The 18162-nt window shown below is 39.4% G+C and overlaps 1 protein-coding gene across 1 annotated transcript in view; it reads left to right on the top strand.

Moving 5' to 3' along the window:
• The window catches only part of GXYLT2 (glucoside xylosyltransferase 2), a 61960-nt gene extending 48150 nt beyond the window's left edge, over window positions 1-13810 (top strand). The window contains exons 6-7 of the mRNA XM_008593781.1: window positions 6722-6894; window positions 13111-13810. Of these exons, the coding sequence (XP_008592003.1) occupies window positions 6722-6894; window positions 13111-13293 (356 nt within the window). The 3' untranslated portion in view covers window positions 13294-13810. The remainder of the gene's footprint in view (window positions 1-6721; window positions 6895-13110) is intronic.
• The last annotated feature ends 4352 nt before the right edge of the window (window positions 13811-18162 follow it).

Here is an 18162-nt window from a genome sequence, read left to right as displayed (position 1 = left end):
CAGGTAGTTCATTGCACAGGACACTTCCTGTCAGGTGAGCAAGGGTGGTGGAAAGTGGAGCTCACATCTTTGCAGGTGAGTTCGAGTTAAGAGCAGAGTTCTACAGAAGGGCTAAGTCTGTCAAGAGCCGCGAGAGAACTCTATGTAGAAAGACGTGTTTGGATGAGTGGCTTAGGTTTCCAGGTACAAAACTCCACTCAGGCCAGTGAAGTGAGGCCAGGAGTTGTGAGAGTCTGGGCAGTCCCATGGTCACATGGATCAGTTCAAGCCAGGCTTCATGAAAACTGGCTGTGGGAGAATGCTGAGGACCAAAGCAACTTCTTCATCCCTCAGGGGCCTTCTGCCTGTCATCTTTGCATCTCCACGGGCCTAGTTCCATTTTGTCTCTCAGACAGCTTTCTCTGTTTGACCTTGGCCCAGCCTGATTGCCAATGCCAAGTCCATACAACCGTACAAGTCCACAACCAGTGATGATGGATTTCTAGGTTTCCTAATTCAAATTCTTGAGGAAAAAAAAAGGGGACTGGACCAGTTCAGCTATGAATCAGTTCTTTTTAGATTGGGAAACCACCCTTGATCCGGTGGGATTTTCCTCTCTCATACATGACCACATAGCTCCCCTCCTTGTTCAGGGGCAATTTCTAGAAAAGTGGGCCATGGGTAGGGAAGAAAATGAGACCAGCCATGTGAAGATGATGAGACAGAGCATTTGGCCAGAGTAGAAGCAGTCAAGTTGTGCCTAAGTGGAGAGAGAAGAGCTGAAATGCCTGTGGAATATACACAGATTGTGAGTGGAGTGTGTGATCCTAGGGAGTCAGGAGGAGTTCACGGGGCCATGGGGAGCAGGACTCATAGTCACATGGGACAGGTCTCTTCAGTGGCCCCATGAGGCCCTTATCCTCATCCTACCCAGGATCACTGCAGCTCTGCCCTTGAGTGTGCAATCACACTGTGTACTCACCACCCCAAAAGCACCCAGCAACAGGCAATTAGGAGTGTTGTGTTGTGGGGCTGACAGGCCCATGTGTTTGGTATTAGGCCTGTCCTGGGAAACTGGTAACAAATCACTGTTTGGGGAGTCCGAGAAGTTCATGAACCTGACATAAAGCAAAAGAGAAAAGAATGGAAATTGTAGGGTCCGTGCAAGAAAGGGTTGTGTCTACTTTATGTCTTTCACAGTGCAAGGCTTAATGCCTACATTGGAGCTCATCTTCAGAAGTGTTGTCTGGTTGAATGAATGGAACTAAGAGAATGTAGTGAAGGGACAAAGTAAATGGAAGAGAAAAATCACAGCAAGGAAAATGCAAGAGAAGGGAAATGGGGACAGAAAGAAGAGGGAGACAGCAAGATTAAAGCAGAAGATACATATGGTAGGGGAAAGTATAAGGTTCATTTCATTCATTCCTTTATTCATTCAGCAGATATTTTTTGAGCACTTACTATGTGCCAGCCACAGGGCTAGGTGCTAGGGATATGGCATCAGATGAGACAGACAGTTTCTATTTTTACAAAACTCACCTTTCATCTGGAAAAGGTAGACTCCCAAAGAATAGTAACTAGTTGTTCAAAATTACAAATTGTGATAAATACTATGAAGGAAACAAATTAGGGGTTGAGAGAGAAACTATCAAGGCTGGAGGGAGAGAAGAGTTTCCTTAGATTGTGTAATCAGAAAAGTCTTCAGGGTGTGGGGGAACAGTCCGACTGGCTGGTTAGCTCAAATGGTTAGAGTGTGGAGTTATAACACCAATGTTGAGAGTTCAGATCCCCTTATCAGCCAGCCACAAAAAAAAATAGTCTTCTCCTTGGAAGAATTAGTTGCCCTTTTCTGGAACAAGGTGCATTCTGGAAGAAGGAAGAAGGGAATACTGGGAAAGCTCACTTCCAGGATGGGATATTAACAAAAAAGAAAAAAAAAAAACAAAAAAACTATTAATAGTGCAACCAAGCAGCCTCCATTCTGTTGATACACAGCAGCAAGCAAATAGCAAGCCTATTATTCCATGAAGTTAAAATGAGCAGGCATAAGATATCCCATAATCTTAGAGATCCCAAGAGTATGAAATAATCAGAAATGTAAGGAACAATCAATTGACACAGTACTTTGCAAGTAGTTAGGAGGCTCTGAAAATAAATGTAGACTCTAAAGTTACCACTAAGGGATTTCAGACTCATAGATAACCAGTTAATGAGTTTCTTTATCTATATAAAATTGACAGAAAAATAGCACAGACCAAGGGTGTGAAGATAAGTTGGCTTGGAAAATATATTTAAAATAAATTGCAATGGTTTGAGATTTGGAGGATTTGGAATTTTAAAATCATTCACTGTATTATTTTCTCAGCAGTGGGAAAAACCACCTGAACATTTCATTGTGCTATCTTTTTTAAACATTTAGATTTTGACAACATTGATAATCATACTTAAAATAGATCTATTTCAGAACAGGTTATTGATTACGGGCCAAATAACTATCATTAGTCCATTCTACATATTCATTAGCTGGTCCACATAGGTTTTCTGTCTTCAGCCCATCCCACGATCTAGTTTACCCCTCTCCTCCTCCTCCCATTAATGAAATGGAGATTTCAAAGTGTAACCCTTGTGAAATTTATCTGTGAATAAAAAGACATCTCTTATCTTTTACTGCCCGCTTTGGATTTCCTTTTCTTTGGTAATAGTGCCCCAGTTTCTTTAAGGGAATTACTCTTCCCCCATTGCATGCAGTCTTAGATCCCTGCCCTCCCATGACTTCCACTACATTAAGTCTGGGAACCCAAGAGTGGAAAGTGGCCAAGGTTATTTTATCACAGAAGCAATGTTGAAAAGCTGACATTAATTGGTACCCACCCCCCAGATCCCAGGAGCTGCCTCCACCTCCTGCCCCAAATCAGCTTTACCTCTCATTTTATGAGCTACCCCATCTCCTTTCAAAAGAAAACACTCTTTTTTTGCATCACAAACTAGAACCAAAATTTGGTTACTTGCAACCTGATATGGATTTCTATTAACTATTTTATGCTAGAGTAATATATTTATATGACAACTTTTCCCCTGTTGTCTTGACTCAGTGGAACTAAGATCTTGTCTTTTCTTAAACACACTCTGATTTCCAAACCTTTTACCATGATCAGGTTATTTTCTCCTCCTTGGATGCTCTTCCAGGCCTCTTTCTTTTTCTTTGGTTTTTTGTTTTGTTTTGTTTTGTTTTGTTTTTTTTGGTGGCTGGATGGCATGGAGATCCGAATCCTTGACCTTGGTGTTACAACACCGTGCTCTAACCAACCAAGCTAACTGGCCAGGCCTGGTCTCTGTTTCTGACTGTCAAAATTCCATCTTTATCAGGCTGGCTGGTTAGCTCAGTTAGTAAAAGCATGGTGTTGTAACAACAAGGTCAAGTGTTCGGACCTCAGTAGTAGCCAGACACCAAAAAAAAAATTTCCATCCTTACTAACAGTCTGAGTTTGAATGAAAGTTTACTGAGCTATCCTCTCATCTCACCTGCCAGAAATGAAGTTTCGTTTCTAGAAACCCTGATAAAACATGTTCATTCTGACAATGTACAATCTTCCTTACAAGAGTTTAAATTCCCTGAGGGCAGAAGCAGCATTTTATTCTCCAGTGACACCAATGCCTTGCAAAAATGTGGTGAGCGAATACTTGTTTCAATGATATGCTCAATATATTTTACATTTCTTGCTTTGGAAAGTTCTGAAGAGGGATTGTAAAGATGTGAATAAAATTCTGTCTGGGCCAATTTTATATTTAATGTTTGACAGCTGGGTTTCTTAGCTGGTCTTTAGGGAATCATTAAATCCCTGTACTTGGAAGCAAATGTTCTTTATATGTCTTCGTATATACCCAGTTTCATTTTTCCAGAGTCAGGATGCTATGGGTTAAATATGTCCCCCAAAAGTTCATGTATTGGAAATTTTATCTTCATTGTAACAATGTTAAGAGGGTGGGAAATCTAATTATTGTATTTGAAAGGTGGGTCCTTTAAGAGGTGATTAGATTGTGAGAACTGTGCCCCTGTGAATGGACTGATCCATTCATGGGGTAATGGGTGTGGTTCCAATGGCTTTATTAGGAGAGCAAGTGAGAAAGTTAGCTCTCTTTTGCTTGGCCATTCTTGCCGTGTGACACACTGGTCACCATGGGACCCTGTAGAGAGTTCCCACCAGAAGAAGGCCCTTACCAGATGTGCCCCCTGGACTATAGACTTCCCAGCTTCCAAAACTGTAAGAAATAAATTTCATTTTTTCATGAATGACCCAATTTCAGGTTATAAGCAACAGAGATGGACTAATACAAAGAGTCTAAGCTTTCATGAGATTCTCGAAGAGTTATGTGGCCCATAAAGGGCTAAGAATAAATATATAAAAGAATAAATAAATAAAAGGCCACCTACATGTCTAAAAGCAATTGGAATAAAACATTTACCGCAGGTGTACTGTGTGTCAGAAACTATGCTAGGTTGATTCAGTTTATCTTGTTTTGAACTTCCAGCAACATAATGTAATAGTTCTTGTTATAACAATAACTATGGTAATAGTAGTTATTATAGCTTACATCTACTGTGTACTTTCTATGTGCTGGGCACTGTTCCAAGCATGTATATAGAGGAACTCAGTACTCCTCCAAATCTTATTGGACAGGTTATATTTACGATTCTCCCCCATTTTACACACGATGAAACTGAAGCACAGAAAAGTTATATAATTTGAATTCACTCAGCTAGTGGCAGAGTTCTGTATTCAAACCCAGCAGGTTGACTACAGAGCTTGCTGTCTTAGCCACTCCACTGTTAGGTCATAGGTAACACATGGTAAAGCTGGGATTCAAACTTGGATAATTTGGTTTCTCTTTACTCCTTCTAAATTGAGGTCAAATGTTTTAGTAACTCACAAAGGTTAGAGAGCTAGGAGAAGGCAGAAGTTAAATTTGAACCTACGACTGTCTGATTCCCTAGCCCAAGCCCTTTGTGCTTTGTCTTCTGCCCTAGAGTGCCCCTCACTAGCTTCGTCCTCTAAGAAGGCTGCAAAGAGAGAAAAGATTTCCTTTTGTGGTGGAGTTCTAAATTACTTGGAAAGACCTAGAAAGTTTTATCACAGGGATGACCAGTTAGCTCAGTTGATTAGAACATGGTGCTAATAATGCCAAGGTCTTGGGTTCGATCCCTGAACTGGCCAGTCAAAAACAAAACAAAACAACTGTCATCACCAATCTCAAACTCCATGAAGGCAGGAACTGGAATCTCCCATTATTTGCTTTGTCCACAGCACTCACTAAATATTTGTCAATTCAGTCAGTGTATTTACAAAAACAGAGATGAGTTCTAGGACAATTCATTCAGCTGGGAACTTTAGCAGTTGCTTAAACAGCACAATGTAAATGCCTAGGCAAGTATTACAAATGAGTAATGTGACCCATTGGATTACAAAAGGAAGCAATTGGTCTGTGGCCAGACACAGTTCAAAAGCACTTTTAGATATTTTGCATTCATTTAATTCTCACAGCCACCCTCTGCACTGAAGTGCAGAAAGGTCCCACAGCTAATAGAAGAGTTGGGATTCAAATCTAGATAATTTGAATTGTGGGTGACCACTACTCCATCCCACTTGTGGACTATGTATGTCCAAAGATGATCAGTGACACACATTTGCAGAGAGTTTCAATCCATACTTCTCTGGCCTCAGCCCTGAAGGCATCAAGCTGCGGAACCAGGAAACTTGGTTGAATTTATGAATTTATTGCTAATTGTATAGTCCTGGTCACCGAGGGGAAATTTTCTGAGTCCGATAGTGTTAGAGTAGAGTTTTTCAGCATCAGCACTATTACATTGTAGAGGACTGTTCTGGTCCCTGTAGGATGTTTAGAACATCCCCTAGCTACCAGTAGTAGCTTCCCCCCGTGTATACTTACCAACAATGTATCTCTCCAAGTAATGCCAAATGGCTCCCAGGGCAGGAGGCAGGGGAGAGAGCAAAATTGCCCACTGGTTAAGAACCATACATAGCCATGGTGTGTAAGTTACCTTAGCATAGGGCTTTTTTTTTTTTTTTTGGTTTTTGCTTTTTACTTTAGTTTTTTTTCTCTATGCTGTTGTAGGTGTTTGTTTTTGTTTTGTCTTTTTTGTTTTGCGCGAGTTTGTTTTTAATCCGAAGTGGAATCTTTGCTTTATTCTTGATTCCTATTTTTGGGGGTCTGTCCATTTTACAAAACCTTTCCAAAGAGTTGGTTATAACTGCTAGCACTATGGAACATTGCTATGTGCTTGACACTCTGCTAAGCATTTTGCATGCATTTTTAAAATTTAACTATCAAAATAAGAGGGAGGTTCTGTTATTCTCATTTTACAGATAAGGAAACTGAAGTACAGGAAAGTTAAGTGACTGGGCCTAGATTTCACTGTTTTTGAGTGAGAGAGTTTGGATTTGGATGCAGACTCTCTGACACCCTTGTTTGCCTTCTTGTTCAAGATGCTATATTGCCTTCCTTTTTTGGATGAAACCTACATCATCACTAATGTGTGCCCCTTCAATTCTTGATTTCAGAGATTTGACAAATGTGGTGAAATTTGGCCTATGAATCATGATCACACTCCTATTTATTGAAATCACATGCAGTGTACAGTTAGTGGAGGCATTAGTGTAATCACCAGACATGCAGATGAGAGATGGCACTGACTGGACAAATGTCTTTCTCTTGTCACCACCAGAGTATCTCTATGTGTTTCCCTGCCAGTGGAACTACCGTCCCGATCACTGCATGTATGGAAGCAACTGCAGAGAGGCTGAGCGTGAAGGTGTGTCTGTTCTGCATGGGAACCGAGGTGTCTACCATGATGATAAGCAGCCAACTTTCAAAGCACTCTATGAAGCCATACGGGATGTAAGTGTGCTCTGCAGACATGTGCTTATCAGCATGAAGCGCTTTGATCACCAGTCCCTTTGAAGGCCATGTAGCCCTAAAGCATTCAGTTATACGAGGTTTCTCCGACCTCAGTCACCCTATATCACTATATCCACTTGCCACCTAATACTGTACTGTATCTGCTCTTGACTTAATATGTATGTCCACACAAGTCACTCATTATTTTTTAATTAAATTTACTTTAGGAGGAAATTTCATATCAGAAAGAGAACTCCTGTGCCAATTGCCATAGTAGAGGATAACGGGTTAGGGAAAAGATATAACAAGGGTACATCAAAAGTTACGTGGAAAAATTGAATTAAAAGATAATACGGGACTGGCCAGTTAGCTTGGTTGGTTAGAGCACAGTATTATAACACCAAGGTCAAGGGTTCAGATCCCAGTACCGGTCAGCTGCCTGCCCTCCCCCTCAAAAGAAGATAATATGAATCCTCCCATAAACTTTTTGAAGACCCCTCATACAATAAAAATAAAATGATATTATTCAATTCAAGCTGAATATGTTGCCTGGTTGCCAACTCCAACCTGAAAAGCAATCAGATGTCGAATCAGATGTCGAGTGGTCAGTTAGGACAAGGAGCCAAACTACAAGTAGCAATTAACCTTTTTTCTCCTAACTGCAACAGTGCAAGCAAGAAGTGAAAAGAGGCACCAGCTCCTCAGTGTTCCATTTTTCCCCAGCAAATGACACCAGGTGAGGGTCAAGTAGGTGCAGCACTGATGATGGGAATCTCACTGCCAAGGAATCCAAAAAAAAGATTCTTGCATATTTATGGATCCATAGGCCAGGGATGGGGGGCGAGAGCAGAAAGGGTTAGGAATGGAAAGGTACTGAGTCAAAGTAGAGAAAAGTGCTTCAGCCAAGTCCCCTGATAAGGAGGCCTCCAAATGGAGGTGGCTGTGCTAGGAATGCAGATACGTGCATGAACCTAGTGGCTCGAGTCCTTGCCCACAACTCTGCAAGAAATCTGCCATGCCCTGGCTGTTCACTAAATCTAGTGTAAACAGGAAGCCCCTTGCAGGTTAGAGAGCTAGGAGAAGGCAGAAGTTAAATTTGAACCTACGACTGTCTGATTCCCTAGCCCAAGCCCTTTGTGCTTTGTCTTCTGCCCTAGAGTGCCCCTCACTAGCTTCGTCCTCTAAGAAGGCTGCAAAGAGAGAAAAGATTTCCTTTTGTGGTGGAGTTCTAAATTACTTGGAAAGACCTAGAAAGTTTTATCACAGGGATGACCAGTTAGCTCAGTTGATTAGAACATGGTGCTAATAATGCCAAGGTCTTGGGTTCGATCCCTGAACTGGCCAGTCAAAAACAAAACAAAACAACTGTCATCACCAATCTCAAACTCCATGAAGGCAGGAACTGGAATCTCCCATTATTTGCTTTGTCCACAGCACTCACTAAATATTTGTCAATTCAGTCAGTGTATTTACAAAAACAGAGATGAGTTCTAGGACAATTCATTCAGCTGGGAACTTTAGCAGTTGCTTAAACAGCACAATGTAAATGCCTAGGCAAGTATTACAAATGAGTAATGTGACCCATTGGATTACAAAAGGAAGCAATTGGTCTGTGGCCAGACACAGTTCAAAAGCACTTTTAGATATTTTGCATTGAGGTAGGGGGTGAATCTCTTGTCATAGTAACACATTTTTGTGTGCATGACAATGTGTATTTTGCTAGGGAAAGTCCCAGAAAATTCCAACTCTAGAATTCCCAGAGCTGTCTTCTGGGCAGGGAAAGAGTTTAGCATCCATTGAAGCTAACACCTCTTTCTTCTGTATTTTGTGCTGTTTGGTTTTCAAAGGCCAGGTGATTTAATTAGAAAATTTTGTCTGTGCTTAGTGATTTCCTCACATTTAGATATTCAAACACTGACTCCAGGGGCAAACCCATTCAGGAGTCCAAGTGGAAGTTAAATAACTATGCAGCAGCTATGTGTGTATCAGAGCTGCTCTCGGGTTTCTTTTGTGATCTTCAGCCCTGGTTTGGAACTGAGCAATTGTAGTTCTTGAGTTGCAACTCATCTCATTTGTTTTCTGGGGGATCAGAAAGAGGTCCAAATAACTTTGTTTCATAAATGATTCTGCCTAATATATTCAATGATGTTCCTCAATTGGGCTTACAAAGACAATTTTCTTTTTTTTCTTTTTTTTTGTTGGCTGGCGGTGTGGGGATCTGAACCCTTGACCTTGGTGTTATGACACTGTACTCTAACCAACTGAGCTTAAAAAGACAATTTTCATTTGGGCATTTCAGTCAGGAAAATCACTAACCCCATCCCAAAATGTGAGTAAATAGAAACAGACTCCATCATAAAAGATATATTTCCTCATCCCCTATGATGCTGTGCACTGTAGTGTAGTGGCTTGGAGCTTGGTTTTGGACCTGCACAAACCTGGGTTCAAATTCCAATTTTGTCACTTTCTGGTGATTTGCCATTAACTGTGTTCTTAATGAATTAACTTAAATGAGGTCACCTTGGGCCTCAGTTTCCTCATCTGTGAAATGGAGATAATAATATTATCTACCTCATAAAAGTATTGTGAGAATTCAACAAAATGATGGTCTTTAAACTTTTAGTACAGAGCCTGACTTACGGTTGTGCTCAATAATAAATAGAAGTTGTTTTGATGATAAAAATTTCACACTTCTCTCTTTCCCTAGCTTATTCATGTTTTCTCAATTGCTCTCTTTTTTCTCTTCCTATTTACAAATATTTTCTCTCTGTCTTACTACATTTTCTCTTTTTCCCTTTGTCTCTCTTTGAAAATATTCTCTCTCTCTGTCACACCCCCAACCCTGTGTGTGTGTGTTTGTGTATAGAGGTAGTACAGTCTCTTCCCATCATCACCCAAGGAAAGTCATCTGTCACATAGACAGTCTTCCAGTAATTCTTCTGGCGATTATTTCTGAAATGCCTGTTTTATGCAGGAACAATACCATTTTCTAAGAATTTGGAAGTGAACATGATAGACAAAGCCCTGATTCTTATGAAGCATATATTCTGTTAGAAGAAGCCAGACCATACTCATAAACAGAGAAATGAACAAACAACCTATTATATAGTGAAAGTTGTTAAAAAGATGTCAAAGAGCAGTCTGATGGGTCTAGAGTCCCTGGGTGAAGAGTGTTTCATTAGCTGCAGTCATCAGTGAAGTCCTCTGCAAGCCTGAGACTTGATCAGGTGGGGGCAGCTCTGGGGAGATCTAGGGAAAAGTCCCTGAAGCAGGAATGAATTTGGTTTGCCCAAAGGATAGGGAAAAGGTCACCTCTACAGGAATGGTGAGATAAGCGAGAAGAGCCAAGAGAGGGTAGGGATTCACATCACCTTGAGCCTTCAAAACAAGGGAACAAGGGAAGATTGGGACTCTTATTCCAATTGTGATGGATGTCCAGCAGCAAAAAAAAAAAAAAACTTAATTGCGGTGGGAACTCCCTACAGGAAAGGCTTTGATTTAGGCTTTAAAAATGTCACCTTGGTAACTTGGTGGTTGGCATGCAAAAGTGGAAACGCAAAGGCTCTTTGTGAGACTGACTGCAGCCATCCAGGTGAGAGATAGAGTAAAGTTGGACTTGCATGGTAGAGGGAAGATGGGAAGAGTTTATGGGACTTGCTGATGGATTGGCTGTGGGGTGTGGGGAAAACAGAGGAATCAAGGATGACTCCAAGGTTCTGACCTATTCTGTTCCCATCCCTGGTGACACAGTAGTGAAAAGGACATATTCAAACCTGGCCTCAAGGGGTGTATCAAAGGTCTACATTAATGCTATGAAAGAAAACATGTCCCAAACCTGGTCTGGGACACAACCTTCTTTCATTATGTAATGCATAATCTCCTGCTGGGAAGAAACTGGCATTGCTGATAAATACACTTAAGCAATATTTTTGATGAACTCTAAAGAGATTAAGATTGTTCTAGGAAATCAGAAACCCACACGTTCTTCTGCCAGGAAAGAATGTACTGGCCTTTCACCGTTATTTTCTTGCTTTTTTCACTCTAGTCTTTCCATATAAAATGTCCTTGCCAAGAGTGAATCTTTGACTTGATCTACTAGGGGGCCTTTTTTCTTTCAACAAGATTGTAATAAAACTTTGACACATGCTAATTACTAAGTGTCTGAAAGATTTATTTTGGAAAATACTGTTCATGGACGTATTCCATGGGAAAACCAGAGAATTTAAAAAAAACAAAACAAAACTCAAAAACCCAATATAAAGTTGGGAAAAAAACAACTGCCAATATTTGGTACCTGAATTATTATTATTATTTTTTTTTTAAAAGATGCCCGGTAAGGGCATCTCAACCCTTGGCTTGGTGTTGTCAGCACCACGCTCAGCCAGTGAGCGAACCGGCCATCCCTATATAGGATCCGAACCCGTGGCCTTGGTGTTATCAGCACCGCACTCTCCCGAGTGAGCCACGGGCCGGCCCCTTGGTACCTGAATTATTAAAATAAAGTTCATTGGTAAATGCTAAACTCTGGACTTCATGAGATTAGCATAGACATATCCTAAAGTTTTTCATTATGATTGCTTCAAAAGCAAAAAATATGAAGAATTTAGTGTTTTGTTATAGTAGGTTTCAAGTGTGTATCTACTTCAGTCTTGCTTCTGCATGAACTTGCTATATATAGGTCTGTCAGAGGACACAATTACAACAAATTTAGTTAAAGATCTCAATTGGTTTTATTGTGATTCTAGAATCAGGCAACACTTCATTTCATAAAATAGAATAAGTGTTCCAGTGACCTGAGCAGAGGAGGTTGGTTTTATAGACAAAATAGGCTAAAGAAAGCAGAAACAAAGAATAAAATATGGATTGATCATTTCAAAGTTACTTTCCTTGTAAGGTGGGAACAGGGAGACAGAACAATAGAAAAATAACTGATTATTTAAAATCAGGATACTTCAGGGTATTCTCTTTGTGTATGAATTAAAATAGAGTGGGGGCCCGCCTGGGGTCCTGAGGTATGGATGGGGGGGGGGCAACCCCTCCTCCCATGACCAGGCACTCCACCGCTGCTGCACAGTTACTCTTTCAAAAGGAGAGAAGAGGGCCGGCCCCGTGGCGCACTCGGGAGAGTGCGGCACTGGGAGCACAGTGACGCTCCCGCTGCGGGTTCGGATCCTATATAGGACTGGCCAGTGCACTCATTGGCTGAGCGCGGTGCGGGCAACACCACACCAAGGGTTGCGATCCCCTTACCGGTCACGAAAAAGACAAAACTGCCAACCACTGGAGTGCATTGACACAAGGAGAGTCACCAACAGAGATAAAGAAAAGAAGAGGATGTCTCTCTCCACAAAGCCCATTTCAGAGTGACAGAAGCAGCATCTGCTCTATGATAATATTGGGGGACCCAATCACACCTCTCAGCATTGGACGGATCATCCGCACAACAAATTAATAAAGTAACCATGACTCTTTCAGAAAGAGGGGGGAAATCGAGGGTAATTAGAGGGGGGAGGGGGGAGGGAGAGGGAGATGGAGAGAGATTGGATAAGGGGCATGAAGAATAAGTATGATTTGTAATAATATATATGCTAATAATATTGATTTGATCAACATACATTAATGTTGAACCCCCAAAATATGTATAATCAATTATGATTCAATTAAAAAAAATTAAAGTAGAGGAAACTTCATTATTATGCCAATTGAAGATTTAAACTGGCCTGTTTGGGAAATTGACTGTTATCTCTCCCTCCTGATTTCTTAGTGGGCCAGACCACAATTTAGTTTAGATTTGGAACTTAGCATGAGTGACTCCATTTTGATTTTTATTCTGGTCTTTTGGGGCCTAGCACAGGAACTTAGTCCAAAACAATGGTCTCTTGTGATTTGTATTTAACAAGACTATCCTGTCCTTAGAGATATATTTGTTTTCAGATTTAAGAGCCTAAGGACCCAAATAAATCATCTTTTTTAAAGAAGTAAGGAAACTGAGGTCCAGAGAGGTGAAATGATTGCCTGCAGTTGTACAGCTGAGTCAGGAGCTGAACTTAGATCTTCAGAGGTCTTTTCACTTGTCTAAGAACACATAAACCTGTGCCTGCATGCCTACAGTAATTCCCATGTCATTTCCTCGTAAAAGTGATTTTCGTTTTAAATGGCGTTTCAGTAACTAAAATACGCTTTTTCTTTTCTTTTTTTTTTAAATCATCTTTTCAGTTTCCCTTTCAAGACAATCTCTTTCAATCCATGTATTACCCTCTTCAGCTGAAGTTTTTGGAGACTGTGCACACTTTATGTGGACGAATCCCACAAGTTTTTCTGAAGCAAATTGAGAAAACAATGAAAAGGGCTTATGAGAAACACGTCATCATCCACATCGGCCCCAACCAGATGCACTGAATATTTCGTCTTGTTGCGAGTCAATTAAGTATCTTGTGACCAAGGAAATAATCTTTAAGATGCCTGGATCTTTTTTGTGTAAATATTTAATGGTGCTCCATAACTGTTGAGTTTTAAAAGCCTTGTTAAATTTTGCTAAATTAGTTGTCCCTAAAAGGGAATATGCTTTTCTTTAATTTTTTTAAAAAATGCTATTTATCTTTGTTTTTTTAAAAAAAAAACAACAAAACTATTATTATGCATTTAACGTTGTTCAAGCAGATTGAGCTAGCTGTGAAGAGGAACTTTTGTGAGCCTTCCAATTCCTGTTAAGTGTCTGAGACCATTTCATTGGCATCTGGGGTGTTATATTTATCTAGCATTCCTGAGCCTCTTTCTATGCAATTGGCTCCCCCCACACCCTTATTATAAAAGTAATACATACTTGTGAAACAAACAAACAAACTGAATGTAGAGATATAGGTCAATGGACCAAAATCAAGATGAGATCAGCCATAATCCCATCAACCAGTGGAAAAGATTATTACCATTATAATGTAGTTCTTTCCAGCCTTTTTTTCCTACTTCGCTATTTTCCATTATAACACATATCTGAAACAGGAGGTCTCAAAAGCTGGTTCTTTGCTGAGAATTTTAGATAGGAGACTAAAAAGTTAGACAAAAGGATTATGTTTACAGTGCTTTATTTAAAATACATCTGGGAGAAACATTCAGATTTCAGCTAATCAGGCAGTGCTCAAGGATAAAGCATATATCCAGGATGTTTCTCAAGAAAAATTGATGAGATTTGTAGGGGACTGAATTATAAGAAATTTCTGTGCAACAATCGCTTCTGAAGGGAAATTCAGTAATGATGTCAAACCCAAGGGGTAACTTTAGCAAAGAGATGTGATTTTGTGTTTACCCACAGACAGAGCATTTGATCTCTTAGTCGTCAGCAGGAGTGGTCTTCTCTCCTTTTTAAACTCTTGGGCAATGGTGGAAATCAAAGGCCAACTTCAAATTTAGTATATACAAAACAAATAGTTCAGCTAATTCTGTTGGCAAGAAAATTCAACTTCCTACCAGCCTTAGAAAGGTCTCTTTAATTTTTTTTTTCCCTCTAGGGTTACCCAGCTGTTAGCCAAGGAACTATGCAGGTTTTATTGCCTAGCTATGGCAGAGGAAGTTCTATATTCTATTCACCAGAGGGATCTGGCTTAAGCCCTAGTTGCTCATATAGGTATCAGCATAGGGGTATTTTGCATAGGGGTATTATCTCCAATGACTTTTGCATAAATTATCTCCTTGATGTTTGCAACAGCCTAGTGAACTTAGTAGAGGCCTGTATCATCTCCACAAGCTAAATAAATGAATTGTGACATAAAGAAATGAACGTACCCAATGTAATTGCTATTCTCTAAGACACACAGTTCTGTGTAAGATGCATCCTATCTTACAGAGAAACTTTGGGAAATAAAAATATTAAATACCTTTTATCACATATAGAAAGCAATCTGAAAGTGTAAACTGACACAAAGAAATGAACGTACCCAATGTAATTGCTATTCTCTAAGACACACAGTTCTGGGTAAGATGCATCCTATCTTACAGAGAAATTTTGGGAAATAAAAATATTAAATACCTTTTATCACATATAGAAAGCAATCTGAAAGTGTAAAATTGAAAATATTATTTTGTTAGTATAAATATTATCCTATATACTGGAATCCAGTAGGATATCGTAGGTGCTATATCAGCAGAAAAAGTCTTACCCTGAAAAAAATCTATGAAAATCTCAGCACTGCAAAAAGGCATATAGATATCAATCAGTTTTGTTATGCAGCACCATTATGGTACAGTGGTAACAAATTTAAGTCTAAAATGTTAGGTAATAACCCGTACTTTCCTTTGGTTAGTTGGGTGGCCTATGTTTTTTTTTATTTTTGTTAAAGAAACTACCATTATGATGTGAAACTCTTACTTTTTCTGTTATATTTTGTGTTTTACCACTAGAGGTGACATCATTCATTATTTTATATCTTTAATGCTAGTCTTTCCGTCTGTGGTTTGGGCAGATAGGATGTGGAACAATTTTTGAATTGTCTTTTGGATGAGGGAAAATGCATCCTATAAACCCACAGATAGGGTTTTAGTGAAAGCCAGAATGTGAACATAATTTCCTAACTTCCATCTCAGTTTTCTTTCTCCTTGTTCAGAATGGCCAGTAAAACCCACAACTGTCACTCAGATTTGCTGGTGGCTCACTGACCAAAAGAAGTTCCTTTCCTCATTTGGTGAGTCCCACAAAAAATCTGCTGTGAAGACTTCAAATATAACAATGCCTTTTCTTTTATGAAAGCCAGGGTTACCTATAACCCATGGCTATTGGTGCTGGTCTGAATATCGAGGACAAGGTTGACAGTCTCAGTGGTAGAACCCTAGAACGTTCTGGAATGGTGATGTATAAGAATGTGAAACCTTAGAACCTGATTTTCTACCTTGGAATTTCTGGGCTGTATCCTGAAATTTTAGGTGAGTTTGGTGGAGAAGGTAGAACCCTAGAACGTTCTGGAATGGTGAAGTATAAGAATGTGAAACCTTAGAACCTGGTGTGATTTTCTACCTTGGAATTTCTGGGCTGTATCCTGAAATTTTAGGTGAGTTTGGTGGAGAATTTAGGGGAAATTTGCTCTTTTAATACCTATTGCCTGGAAATGCTAATTATTTTCTATAGCTATATTATCATGAGGCAGTATTTTCCCTGCCTTTGATAATTCCCAGCAAACTACTATATTTTGAAACCTGGGAGGCACAAATTTTAATTCAGTGGACTTGTAAAACATGAGATCTGTAGTCTGAAGTTTGCAAAGCATACTACCCTATATGTCACATTGAATCACTATTGGAAAGAGCATGAGCTGGTTCTCATCTTTCCTCCTGTCCTGCCTTCTCCTCTCTTCTCTTTTCTTCTTTTGTCATTTCTTTTAAAATTCTGTTTAATGCATATAACTGTGGAGTTCCATTGGAGAATGAAAGAACGCTAATAGCAAATGTGACAATATTTTTGTATGCATTGAGATTAAGGCTTTCAGCAGCAGGGCCATTAGAAATGCTGACAATATTTTTCTTGCTGAGTTTTTCTCCAATTTAAATCTCAGAAATTGTGACTTACATTGAAAATTTCAATATTTAAAAAATTAACTGGCTAATATCAATTTAAGTTTTTCTTCAATTTTCAAAATGACAATTTAGCATTTTGAATATAATGCTCCAAGCTTTACTATTTGTATGAAATCTCTATTTCATTCAGTGCTTTCATCACAAATTGTTGTGACTTTTACTGAATTTGGTATTGAAATTGGTATTTATGTGGACTCATGGAGGTTGAAGAGTACTTCTTTTATTGCAGTTATTGTGTTCAGAAGCAAAAACAAACAAGCAAACCAAACCATAAAAAAGGTTATTATTATTCACAATGATTGATCACAAGATAATGATCCACAAAATAATAATGGAATAATCACTCCAACCCACCCTGAAAACAGGACAACACTTACACAAATTTAGATTTATGTATAAATATTGCCTGATTTTTATACATAAAAGATAAACTGTGTGTATTTGATAGAACACAATGAATATGATTTCCTGACCAAATTCACATACGTTGAGTTCCATGGGAGCACAAATTATATTCTCATTTAACAGAATGATAGGTAGCCTTTCTTATGTCTTTCTGTTTCTCTCCTACTTTTTCACATTCCTCTTTTTTATTTTTTCCTTTTCCTTTTTGTCTGTGATGTAAGCTTCTGAGTAGTACCAAGAAGCTCAGTTTTAGTGGCAGAGTGAGAGAATTGGGGAATCCCTGTGCAGGTAGGACTAGTTCTAATCTTTAGGTCAAATCTTTTTTTCTTCTATAAGATGACCCGTAAGGGGATCTTAACCTTGACTTGGTGTTGTCAGCACCACACTCTCCCAAGTGAGCGAAACGGCCGTCCCTATATAGGGATCTGAACCTGTGGCCTTGGTGTTGTCAGCACCACACTCTCCCAAGTGAGCCACAGGCTGGCCCTAGGTCAAATCTTTATAGGAGTTTTCCAGAAATTAAAAAAAAAAACAAAACACACACACGTGCGTGCGCACACTACACCGTATGCCTTTTAAAGGAGGAGCCAACATTTGTTATACCTGTGAATTGAAGAATTACAGGTAGATCAAATCATTTCACAATTGCATTGCTGGTATTTAAAGCTGAATGAGATTTTTCTCTGACAAAGAAACGCAGAGCTTTGTCCTAGTTTTTGTTCTTCACAGGTCAAAACTGGAAATGTTCTCTTGAGTCTTCGAGATGAAATGCTTGTGTTTGTGTCACCATGATGTGCATGAACGTGTAAGAATTAGGTGCAATTTCTGCTTCATCAGTTTTACATGTTTGTGTTGTCACTGAAAAAGTGCACGCATTGTTTATAGCTCCCAAGGAGACCTTGAATGCATTTTTTATGTTGGAAAACTTTCTCTCTCTCTGTTTATTTTTACAAAGAAATGAGTATAAAAAAGAATACTCCAAAGAAAAGGAATTACTAAAGCAAATTAAAAGAAATGCAAGTATTATGATTTAATTACTGTCTCGTTTTTTTAAATGCTATCTCCTGTTTTGCCTTTTAAAAAAAAAATTCTTTTAAAAGATGTCTTTTTGTATTATTTTTATTTTAAAAAGATGACCGGTAAGGGGATCTTTTTTTTTTTTGTCTTTTTTCCGTGTCCGGCAACGGATTGCAACCCCGGACCGGGTACCGGCAACGGGATCGCAAACCTCGGCGTTGCTCCCGCGCCTCGCTCAGCCAGTGAGCGGAACCGGTCCGTATGTGGGATCCAAACCCTCGGCCG

The sequence above is a fragment of the Galeopterus variegatus genome, unplaced genomic scaffold (assembly GCF_000696425.1).
Source record: "Galeopterus variegatus unplaced genomic scaffold, G_variegatus-3.0.2 Scaffold9643, whole genome shotgun sequence".
Taxonomy (NCBI): domain Eukaryota; kingdom Metazoa; phylum Chordata; class Mammalia; order Dermoptera; family Cynocephalidae; genus Galeopterus; species Galeopterus variegatus.
This window is presented reverse-complemented; position numbering and strand designations above follow the sequence as displayed.